The 12037-nt window shown below is 42.9% G+C and overlaps 1 protein-coding gene across 6 annotated transcripts in view; it reads right to left on the bottom strand.

The window, feature by feature from the left end:
- The window catches only part of SOX5 (SRY-box transcription factor 5), an 803583-nt gene that overhangs the window by 251730 nt on the left and 539816 nt on the right, over positions 1-12037 (bottom strand). For all 6 annotated transcript variants that reach the window (XM_087722779.1, XM_087722777.1, XM_087722781.1 and 3 more), the window contains one exon: positions 6273-6359. In XM_087722779.1, the coding sequence (XP_087578905.1) occupies positions 6273-6359 (87 nt within the window). The remainder of the gene's footprint in view (positions 1-6272; positions 6360-12037) is intronic.

Here is a 12037-nt window from a genome sequence, read left to right on the forward strand (position 1 = left end):
TGCATGTCAACTAACAGATTATCCTTTTTAATCCATACATACAATCTATGTAACATGTGTCTTTAATTCATAGGCACCGATGAGCTATAGTGTCACTGAACAGATTATTTCTCTTAATCCCTTATTGGCAGTTATAAAAGTGGGATTTTTTTAAAAAAAAAAACCTGGAAGAAAATCCATATGGCCCATCTTTAGTGTAGGGCAAAGTAAATAGTGTCATATATGAGAGACAGCTGGATTTAAATATCCATTGCTGATGCTTCGAGCCACACCTTCCAAGCGCACACTGATTTTTTAAACTAAACAGGGATTTAATAGACGGTGTTTAGGCATGTTAAAACCAGAATTTCTGCCTGCCTTGTGTTCTTTTAAATCTGGAGTTAGGGAAATTTTGAATTTTGTCCAAGACAAAGCTGATCACAATTGGATGAGATTGATGGTTAAGAGTTTCTTGCTAACCAGCATTTACATGAAAAGGTAAGGCAAGAACCAAACCAGAGGTGGTATTCAGCAGGTTCTGACCAGTTCTGAAGAACCGGTAGCGGAAATTTTGAATAGTTCAGAGAACTGGCAAATACCACCTCTGGCTGGCCCCGCCCCATCTATTCTCTGCCTCCCGAGTCCCAGCTGATCGGGAGGGAATGGGGATTTTGCAGTAACCTTCCCCTGCCACGCTCACGAAGTCACACCCATGAGGCCATGCCCCGCCCACCAAGCCACGCCTACAGAAACGGTAGTCAAGATTTTTGAATCCCACCACTGAACCAAACTACGCATGACACAGAGCTAGCAGAACAGATGTGGGCTTTTGTTTCTCTGACTCTGAAAACACTGATGGGACTCAGTTGATTTCAGCTCTGTCCAAAAGCTACATACAAACCTGAATCAACGATATATTAGGCCTAATTTCTAGTTGAGGCACAAACATTTAGTACATTTCGTTTAGTGGTTGTTCAAAGCAGAGATGGGTTGCTAATTTCCTTGGGTGTACTTCCACATGCACTCGCACATGTGTGCGTGCAACACTTCTGTGCATGCGCAGGAAATCAGGTGGGTGGACCGAGCCTCCTACTGTCACTACTACCGGTTTGGCCGATCCGGGCCGAACTGGCAGCAACCCATCTCTGGTTCAAAGTTATGGCATCAAAAAAAGTGACTTAGGACTGTTTCTCACACTTCTAATGGCTGCAGCATCCCCAGGGTCATGTGATCAAAATTCAGATGCTTGGCAACTGACTCATATTTATGACAATTGCAGTTGTTCCGGTGTTCTGTGACCATTTTTTGCAACCATCTGACGAGCAAAGCCAATGGGGAAGCCAGGTTCACTTAACAACCATGTTACTAACTTCACAACTGCCAAGAGCCGAGGTGGCGCAGTGGTTAAATGCAGCACTGCAGGCTACTTCAGCTGACTGCAGTTCTGCAGTTCTGCAGTTCGGCTGTTCAAATCTCAGGGTTGACTCAGCCTTCCATCCTTCCGAGGTGGGCAAAATGAGGACCCGGATTGTTGTTGGGGGCAATATGCTGACTCTGTAAACCGCTTAGAGAGGGCTGAAAGCCCTATGAAGCGGTATATAAGTCTAACTGCTATTGCTATTGCTATTGCTATGATTCACTTAACAGGTGTGGTAAGAAAGGTTATAAACTGGGCAAAACTCGCTTAACAAATGCCTCAGTTAGCAATGGGAATTTTGAGCTTAATTGTGGTTGTAAGACAAGAACCATCTGTATTTCAAAATGACCAAGCCAATTTGAATTTCCAGAGAAGGAAAATTTTGATGTTACAACTTCAGGATCACCTCTGAAAAACTAGAATCTAGAACAGAATAGAATAACAGAGTTGGAAGGGACCTCGGAGGGCTTCTAGTCCAATCCCTGCTTAGGCAGGAAACTCTACACCACTTCAGACAAATGGCTATCCAACATCTTCTTAAAAACTCTCAGCATTGGACCATTCACAACTTCTGGAGGCAAGCTGTTCCACTGATGAATTGTTCTAACTGTCAGGAAATTTCTCCTCAGTTCTAAGTTGCTTCTCTCCTTGATTAGTTTCCACACATTGCTTCTTGTTCTACCCTCAGGTGCCTTGGAGAATAGCTTGACTCCCTCTTCTTTGTGGCAGCCCCTGAGATAGTGGAAGACTGCTATCATGTCTCCCCTAGACTCCCCTAGAATCTAATGGATTTGTGCTGCTTGCTAAAAACAGGTAGCATTTCTTCCATGTTTACAATAATTTTCACCAAAAAAATGCTGGCCATGCACCATTTGACAAAGGAGACACAATCCCCGAGCAGCATAATGCGCTTAAATGCCCATTATTAGTGACACATCATAAACCAGAGCTAGCTTCATTGACTTTGCTCTTCTGAAGAAAACAAGGCCTTGAATTCATCCCAAATGTGTACATATATTGACAGGGAGATATACAACATATCAAGTGAGTTTTGATGCCTTGTATATTTGAAATTCCAGGGCTTCTCTAATACACTTGGAATATGTTCTTGATTAAGGATTCTCACTTCAAGGATTTGTGAAAATTCAGCACAGATGATGTTTACAGTGATTTTTCGGTTCAGCTTCCCTGACGCAGAGATTTCTATGCTGGTATTGGAAGAAGAGGATTCTGATAGATATTTCACCATAGATATTATGTTTTTTACTTTCACAAGCAATGAAATTGGCTGCCTTGTGCATTTAGGATTGCTTCCATGATTGGGATAGGATTGGCCTGCCTGATGTTTAGCATGGAGACCACATAAACTGCAATACGGTGTGGTTATTTTTTGTAATACTTGTTTTGTTTGATAATACGTTTATATACCACTTCACAGTGCTTTATAGCCCTCTCTAAGCGGTAAACCGCTTAGAGGGGGCTGTAAAGCACTGTATCCACCCAACAATCTGGGTCCTCATTTCACCCACCTCGGAAGGATGGAAGGCTGAGTCAACCTTCAGCCTGGTGAGATTTAAACCGCCAAATTGCAGTCAGCCGGCAGTCAGCAGAAGTAGCCTGCAGTACTGCATTCTAACCACTGCGCCACTGCAGTCATAAACATTTCTATTAATGTGCAAAGTTTATTAAGGTGCAAGTAACAGAGTGAGCTTCCGCGACTTGCCCCAGCTTCTGCCAACCTAGCAGTTTGAAAGCATGTAAAAATGCAAGTAGAAAAATAGGAACCACCTTTGGTGGGAAGGTAACAGCGTTCCATGCGCCTTTGGGGTTTAGTCATGCCGGCCACATGACCACGGAGACGTCTTCGGACAGTGCTGGCTCTTCGGCTTTGAAACGGAGATGAGCATCGCCCCCTAGAGTCGGGAACGACTAGCATATATATGTGTGAGGGGATCCTTTAACTTTACTTTATCTAAGAAATTATGTGAATGCTGAATCAACTAAAAAAAAAAGCATGGGGAATCTTCCTTTTGTGTTCTTTCCTTCCTTGTATTTTTACAATGTCTTCTTTTTCCTAATGCAAGGCATGACTTGGGAAGGGCAAATGAAGTAGGATTACCATAAAATGCAAACCAAATAAATGTATAGCAGTGTTCTAACCAAGGAGCACTTTTGGGTACAACTTACCTTGTCGACTTACAATTTAGTGACCATTTGAAGTTACAACGGGACTGAAAAAAGTGACTTCTGATCATTTTTCACCCTTACGACTGTTGTAGCATCCCCATGGTCGCATAACCAGAATTCAGTCGCTTGGCAACTGGCATGTATTTATGATGGTTGCCGTGTCTCAAGGTCCTGTGATCCCTTTGGAGACCTCCTGACAAGCAGACTCAATGGGAAAGCCAGATTCACTTATCAACGTGTGACTAGCTTGACAACTGCAGTGATTCACTTAACAACGGTGGCAAGAACAATTGTAAAATAAGAGTGACACTCCCTTAACAATGTCAGGCTCAATTGCAGTTGTACATCATGGACTCCCTATAATGATAAAAGGTAAAGAAAAGTTCCCATCGCACATACGTGTTAGTCGTTCCCAACTCTAGGGGGCGGTGCTCATCCCCGTTTCAAAACCTTAGAGATGATGATTTGCTGGAATCTGCTTTTTTTTCAGATCCAACAGAGTGGAACCAACAGAGTAAAAATATACCGAGCAGCTGAATTTAGGGATTGACACCACTAGCATTTTGCCAGGAGAGGAATTTTAGGCATTGCCTGGGGGAGATACTCTGAGTAATAATTGCCCTTTGACCTCCCGGCATCCTTGTTTGCAACTGAGATTCTTCTCCACTGTCTCATAAATCTCCCTTGGGAAACCAAATCTTTGTTGCAGGACACTAAGATGGACTCTCGATTTCCTCTTCTTGACCACCTCTTTGATTCAGCCTTCAGCCAGCAAATTAAGAAAACCAGGCTACAAACAAATGACTGTTTTATCTGTAAGAGGCTACTCATCAGATATTTTCTAGTCCACTTCCCACAGCTTTTTCCCTACATTAGACCAGCTATGCCAATTACTTAAGAGTGATTTATAATAATTACAGCAGCAAAGCAGGATGCAAAAGAGGAGGCTGCTGCCATTAATACTCCTTTGCTTAAAAGAAACCTAAAACAGGGTAAAAACAGCAAATAACGGGGATCTTGAGGGTTGTAAGTTGGCCTTCTGTTAGGACATGAGCTCTGGCAAATGCCTAAAAGGGCAACTGCTGTCTTTAATCTTATCAATATTTATATTTAGTTTCACTGGTTGCCCACAAATTTTATCCCAACGTTCCTAGCCACCGGCACATGATTTTAAAGTAGCAATCGATCGGAAACTTTTTAGTAAAAAGTTTGATTTAAGTACAATACGTATGTATATGAGTGTGTATAAAATTGCATCCACTATGACTTATGTGTTGTCTCCTTAGCCAAGTCTTCTTCCAGAGGGAAGGAGAAGGTGATTTTGAAGAGCAGGAAAGTGCCTTGAGCTCTTGACCAAATAAATGTCCTGGGTCTCAATTTTCAATCTTGGGATCAGATTTTGAAACAAAGCCCCCATGATCTAAGTAACATGCCAGTCAGCAGAGAGAGGGAGAAATTGGTCTATATTTGTTTATTTATCATATTTATACAGCTGTCGTGACAAAGATACTGTTCTGACCTAGGCTTCCCAAGATCATGAAGCAGACTCCTCATCCCCATAAAGCCTCTTTTATTTAGGTTAAAGGGAATTCCTCTCCAGCAAAGTCCCAGCCAATAGTGGTTCATAAGATTTCACAATCACAGACCTTGGAGAGTTGCCAGGCCGATATCTTCCAAACGCCAGGCTGTAGCAGCAATTACTTGGCAAGAAGTCAGGAAAAGATCTTCACCCTAATGAATGGAACTAATTGTCTCCTGCAAACTCCACTCCCCTTTCGCTCCTCTTTTATTTCCTCTGGGAGGGGCCATTCATTGTCCACCTGTGGCCTTACTCCCAAGTCGACCCCTGCTCTTTAGCTGTTCCATTCGTCTCGCAACTCTGCGCATGCGCACACTGGGAACAGGCTCCAGCTGTTCGTCTGCCTCACTGATGTCTGAGTCTGAAGGCAGCTGATAACTGGCATACGGCTCTGGCTCCCTCTCTGCCTCCGACACAGAGCCCTCATCAGAGCCTTCCCCAGACTCCAGGACTGGCCCAGGTTCCTCCCCAACCTCCTCACTGTCTTGAGTCTGCCACCTGGCGGGCTGCAACAAATCAAAGAGTTTCAGCTTTAACAGGATGATAAGGCCAATTTTTACCATGTCCTGATGTCTGTCCTAATCTCAGATGAAGGAGAACAAAATGAAGTGAAAAACACATGGACAATACAACTCATCATATTCACAGCCAGTCCTTGACTTAGGGCAGCAATTGAGCCCGCAATTCCCATTGTTAACCAAGGCAGTTTTTCAGTGAGTTTTCTCCATCTTACAACCCTTTTGCCACCGTTGTTAAGCAAAACAATGTGATTGTTAAGTGAATAATGCAGTCAATAGGTGAATCTGGCTTCCTGCATTGATTTTGCCATCTGGGAAAATTGCAAATGGCGATTACATGGCCCTGGGACATTGCAATGTCATAAATACATGCCAGTAGCCAAGCGCCTGAATTTTCATCACGCGACTATTGGGATATAAGTTGTAAGTATTAAAATCCGGCTGTGTCAGTTTTTTCAGTGCTGTTGCAATTCCGATTGGCCTCCTAAACGCATGGTTGTAAATTGAAAACTACCTGCACTCCAATTTCTTTCTTTCTTTCTTTCTTTCTTTTTTTGCCTTCTGTTCTTTCGTGAATAGAAATAACCTTTACCTTTTATTTCTCCAAAGTTGCCTGATCCCATGGCAAGGAGCTTGTCTTTCCAATCTTTTGATAGTAGTTTTTCAATACTGGGGGTTTCTGAATGAAGAGAAACAGAGAAAGAGAGAGAGAGAGAGAAAAAAAATAGAATCAACCTGACTGATAGCACAATAGAACTCATTAAAAGTCTATCCGCTAAAAAATAAGTGCGATCCCATCACGGACCCCAGTTCATAATGACTTCATCAACATGCTGATAAGAGGGGAAAGCATGGTTTGAAGGAAAAAAAAAAAAAACCAGAATGCGTTTTGTCACCTGCTGTTTCAAAATCATTAGCTTTTCCTCTTTCTGAACAAAGCTCTTTCCCTATGACAATGGGCCACACAGAAACCTGGTGCGTATTGTTTTTCAATTTAGAGAACAGGTTTCTGCTCATAATGGATGCTTGTCAATTTCAGGGTGTTAGCCTGCAGTTTAAAAAATATAATTATGTTGATAAAATGCACAGGGCGGGGGGGTGGGGGGTGAGGAGAGGGGGGGAAAAACAAGGCAAAGAATTAGCGACTAAATCTGCTACATGTAATTATATCCCTCGGTGTGTTTACAATTACATCCACTTTACAATGTGTTTAAACATAGTGTGGTGGTAAGCATGCTGTGGCAAGATTCCCCCTCCCCTCCCCAAAGCCCAAACTCCTCTCCCTTGTAAAACACTCACCGCAAACAAAGTGTAGCAGTTGTAATAATAATCCAAAAAGAGCTCGGAATAGCAAACGCAGGCTGGGCAGTCCTTTGAATTGTATTTGAAAAGGGAGTTTCAGAATGTGTGAAGGTGAAAATCTGGCTTTGTTTGCAACTCTAAAGCTGTTCCCAGGTTCTATTCCCAGCCAAAGGCAGGAAAAGATATGGCTGCTTTAAAGAGCTGCGGATGCCTTTTGCATCCAGGGTAATCTAGGAAGTGTTACATCTGCTTTAAAGAGTTGCAAACAAGAGACCAAGTCCTACTAAATGAAGTCCATCTAGAATCATAGATTTATAGGGCTAGAAAGGACTTCAGAGGTCTTCTCGTCCAGGGGTCTCCAGCTTTGGTGACTTTAAGACATGTGGACTTCAACTCCCAGAATTCTGGCTGAGGAACTCTCGGAGTTGAAGTCCACAGGTCTTAAAGTTGCCAAGGTTGGAGACCCCTATTTTTGTCTAACTCCCTGCTCAAGGCAGGAGTCCTTATACCATCCCAATCAAATGATTGTCCAGTCTATTCTCAAGAACCTCCAATTAGTTCCAGGGATGGAGCACCCACACCAGTAGTAAAAAACAATAGCAACCCACCTCCATCTTTGAACAACCACTAAATGAAATGTACAAAATGATCTGTCTTAACTAGAAATTAGACCTAATATATCGTTGATTCAGGTTTATATGTAGCTTTTGGACAGAGTTGATATCAAGTGATACTCACCAGTGTTTTCAGAGTCAGAGAAGCAGAAGCCCACATCTGTTCTGCCAACTCTGTGTAATGTGTAGTTTGGTTCACTGATGGGTTTTTTTGCTCATTTTTGCCCTCCCCAGCCCCCAGGAGCACTCTACAAGCCTCCTAAAGGCTATGCATGGCCATTTTTGCAAAAGGGGTGTGGTTTTGAGAGGCCAAAAAATGCTGTATTCAGTGTATAAGGCGCACCCAGATTTTCACCCTCTTTTTTGAGGGGAAAAAGGTGTGTTTTATACTCTGAAAAATACGGTAACCTTTCCTGGTTTAGCTTTAGTCTTTCAACCTGGAAATATCCATCCCACCAGGACGGGAAGGCAGGGTATCTTACAGTCACATCAATTAGGGATCTACATCTGGTGGCCCCCAAAAAAGATCCATTTCGGTGGTGGCCCCTTCTCTATTGAACTTCATTCCCCCTGAAGTACGGTTGGCCAACACCCTGTTGCTTTTCTGAAAGGCCTAAAAATGTGGTTTTGTCAGCGGGCCTGGGTACCACACAAATGGAGAGAGAGCCAATCAAGTGGCTGATTTGATTGTGTTGTTGCTACCATAGGGGAAAGGGGTGGGGTTATTTATAGGTATTTGTTGTGGCCCAGCAGGAGCCGTTGGAGCTGCCACCAGACTCCGACAGCGAGGGGCCCTATGAGTCGGCTCTGGAGGATGTGGAGGACCCTGGACAGGGTTCCGACTCCGAGCAGGGCATAGAGAGGCTGGTTGGCCACCAGGAGGCGCCTGAGCCTTGGAGCAGTGGGGAGGAGACAAGGGAGTGTGATCTTGATGTCATACATTGGAGCAGTGGGGATGAGACAAGGGAGTTGGTCCTGGATGCCCGGCAATGGAGAGCTAATAGGCGTAAAGAACAGTTACGCAGTTACAGGAGATAATTGAACTCAGCTGGTGGTAATTAGGCTCCTCTCAAGACTATAAAAGGAATGACTTTCCACACGCTCGGCGCAGGAATCAACGTATTTACTAGAGCTGGAGAAGCTATCGTGGCTAGCTTGCCAGGCTGGATTGCTGCCAAGGTTAGTCTGTGCTGGATTGCTGCCAAGGTCTAGTCTGTGTGTTAACAAATCCTTGAAGTATCTTTGTCTTGGCATGCTTTGGTGTAGGAAGAGGGGGGTCAGAACAGGTATTTATGTGGAGGATTTTTAAATGTTGTAAGTGTAGGAGATGACTAAGCTGAGTCTGAGGGAGGAGTCAAACATGTCATAAGTCACGAATCCCTGTATGCCTGAAAAAGATCTAAGTCCAGTCCACCATGAATTCTTTATTTATCGCCAAATTGCTTTGAATGTTACTAGTTCAGATTCTTGTACAGAGATGAAGGCTGCAATCAATCTTTATACTCATTTGGACTGCCTGAGTCTCCTGATTTCCCCAGTGCTTGACAGAACGCCATCTGGAGTCACCCATACTTTAGCTGGGCAGCTGTATAAATTTATTAAATAAATAAATGTAAGTATCTGACTAAGAGGCAGGGATCGATTAAGGAATTTATTGTTCATGAATTCGTTCCAGAGATTAACCTAATAGCCATTAATATGGGGGATGGGGAATTCAATTTAGGGAACTAATTTCATTTATACACTCTCTAAAAAACAAAAGAAGAATCCCACAATTCCTTAAAACAAAGTCTGCAAGATTAGATTCTCAGTGTTGGATCAAGTCAACTAGAGATAGTAAGCAACTCAATGTGTACATTGCTTAAAAGATAAAGGTTCCCCTCGCACATATGTGCTAGTTGTTCCTGACCCTAGGAGGCGGTACTCATCTCCGTTTCAAAGCCAAAGAGCCAGCGCTGTCCTAAGACATCTCCATGGTGATGTGGCCAGCATGACTAAATGCCAAAGGCGCATGGAATACTGTTATCTTCCCACCAAAGGTAGTCCCTATTTTTCTACTTGCATTTTTACATGCTTTCGAACTGCTAGGTTGGCAGAAGCTGGGACACGTAACGGGAGCTCACTCCGTTACATGGCACTAGGGATTTGAACTGCTGACTTTTCTGATGAACAAGCTCACCCACGGAGCCACTGTGTCAGGGGTGGGTTCCTGCCAGTTCCAACCTCTTCTATAGAAGAGGTTCCACAAAACTACACTGCAATTTAGAACTGGTTCCAGCTCCCTCCCCCCGCCTGTACGCACATCATCAAGATGAAGAGCGAGGGGAGGAATTCTGGGACTTGAAGTCCACGTCTTAAAGCTGTCAATTTTGAACACCCCTGGGTTTTTTTTTTCTAAAGGGTTAGGGGTGCAAGGGTCTTATAAGTTGACAGCTTTAAGACTTGTGTGCTTCAAATGCCACAGTTTCTGAGCCAACATTTTGGTTGCTAAGCAAGAGCGTTATTAAGTGAGTTTCACCACATTTAACAAGTTAGCCCGCCCACCCAGTCACATGGCCGGCAAGCCACTCCCACCTGGTCACATGGCCAGCAAGCCACTCCCACAAAGCAGGCCACACCTACAGAAGCGGTTCTAAAAAAAATTGAAACCCCCCACCCCACTGCACTGCGTCCTTTATTTACAATGCTTACTTCACTGTTTTTCAACCTTGTCAACTCTAGGATATCAGGACTTCAACTCCCAGAATTACCCAGCTGGAATATTGGCTGGGAAATACTAGGAGTTGAAGACTGGGAATTCTGGGAGTTGAAGTCCACCCATCTTAAGGTTGCTATGGTTAAGAAACATTGGCTTACTTAAAAGGTATGTGTTTATGATTTTATACGTTTTATCCACAAACAGTTTCCTGACTGATCATTCTTTAACTTTGTCCTTGCTTCCCCCACGATACCTTTTTTCTAAAAAAAAAATATTTTTCTTGCAATTATAAAGTAAAAAACCTAATACAACCCACAGTACATTCAACTTGCATCCAAACAATGTGATTGTATATTCTAGTCAGCAGTTAGAAAGGTTCACAATGTAATAAGCTTTCAATCCTGCGATTAGTCCTGCATTCAGCTAGAAAATGGAGTGCAGTAAAATATAAGTGCTCCAGTATGTTTCATCTAAATAACAATGGCCACAGTGACTATCTTTATCTTACAACATTAACCGCTATCCCCCACTTCTGTGCTCAGGTCTAATTTGAGTCAGTGTTTGTCTAAAGCCCTACTTGGGAACTGAAAGGGAGTTATAAGTTAACTTTTCAAAGGAACTGTCTTGGCTTAGAGACTGCACATTATTAGCAGCTGGTAAATTTCCTCTCCAGAAAGACAAGACGGAACAATAAAGAAAGAGAGACACAGGCAACAAATTGTTGATTAAACTGTCTAATTTTGTTTTCCTTGTTTCGTTTTTTTTCCAAAACGGACATTGCCATACTAAATGACAGTCAAAAGCCAGGAACAAACTACTAAACAATCCTGGGGTTATTTTGGTTTAGCCTGCTGCATGAAGCTCACACTTCCCTCAAATGTGGCTCGTTATCCAAAGTGAAATGTATGAAGCTAATTGATGAGGAAGCTTAGGAAATATTTCCATATCTAATTCTCCCAAGGCTTTGATCACAGTAGCATCCTTAGCTTAGATATATCGGTCGTGTTACAAGAAATTGGAATAGCTGTATTTTGGAAAGGGCTTTAGATTTGCAAATAATTTGAACTAAGCGGTCCAGCTCCAAGTTTAATGTAAAATGTGTCATATTTTGAACTTGAAAATGATGATACAATGGATTAAGAATAACACATGTCATCCTAGTGCATTTGATTCCCCTCCGCCATGCTCCTTCCAAATTTAAAAATTGCAATCTGTTAATTCCCAACTTGGAAAATGCAAAGTCTTTGCATTGTGCATGATGGTGCGTAAGATTGTTGCTCTATGCTAGAAATGTATGTTGCATGTTCTCGGTATCCATTACCAGTCCAAATCCTGTCTAAGTGTGATGCATGGCCTATTGTGCAGGTTGTCACTTTCCCCACTCAACTCTGTCAGAATATTCATGAACTGGAATAGGACATGGTAACAAGGTCAGCCAATGTATAGGCATGGAAACTGTATCAGCCAATGGGAACTCTTTGGTGACTGAGAGCCAAGCCAGACGGCTCGGAGCCTGGGCGTGGCTTACCTCTATAGCTCTGAGTCTGTGCTGAGAAACAAAACTGGACTTGTCGGCTAATCTGAACTGAAAGGAAACGAGTCTGCTCTCCTCTGCCTTGTGCTTGCTTGTAACTGCTACCACGTTGGAAGAATCTGCTGTTGGTATTGTACATTTATTCATGTGTTATGTATATAAAGAGAAGTTAATGAATCCTGCTAAATCAGTTATCTGTGTGTGCTTTC

The sequence above is a fragment of the Thamnophis sirtalis genome, unplaced genomic scaffold, assembly GCF_051295495.1.
Source record: "Thamnophis sirtalis isolate CommonGarterSnake01/CBP01778 unplaced genomic scaffold, rThaSir2_p1.2 scaffold_9, whole genome shotgun sequence".
In the NCBI taxonomy this organism is placed as follows: Eukaryota; Metazoa; Chordata; class Lepidosauria; order Squamata; family Natricidae; genus Thamnophis; species Thamnophis sirtalis.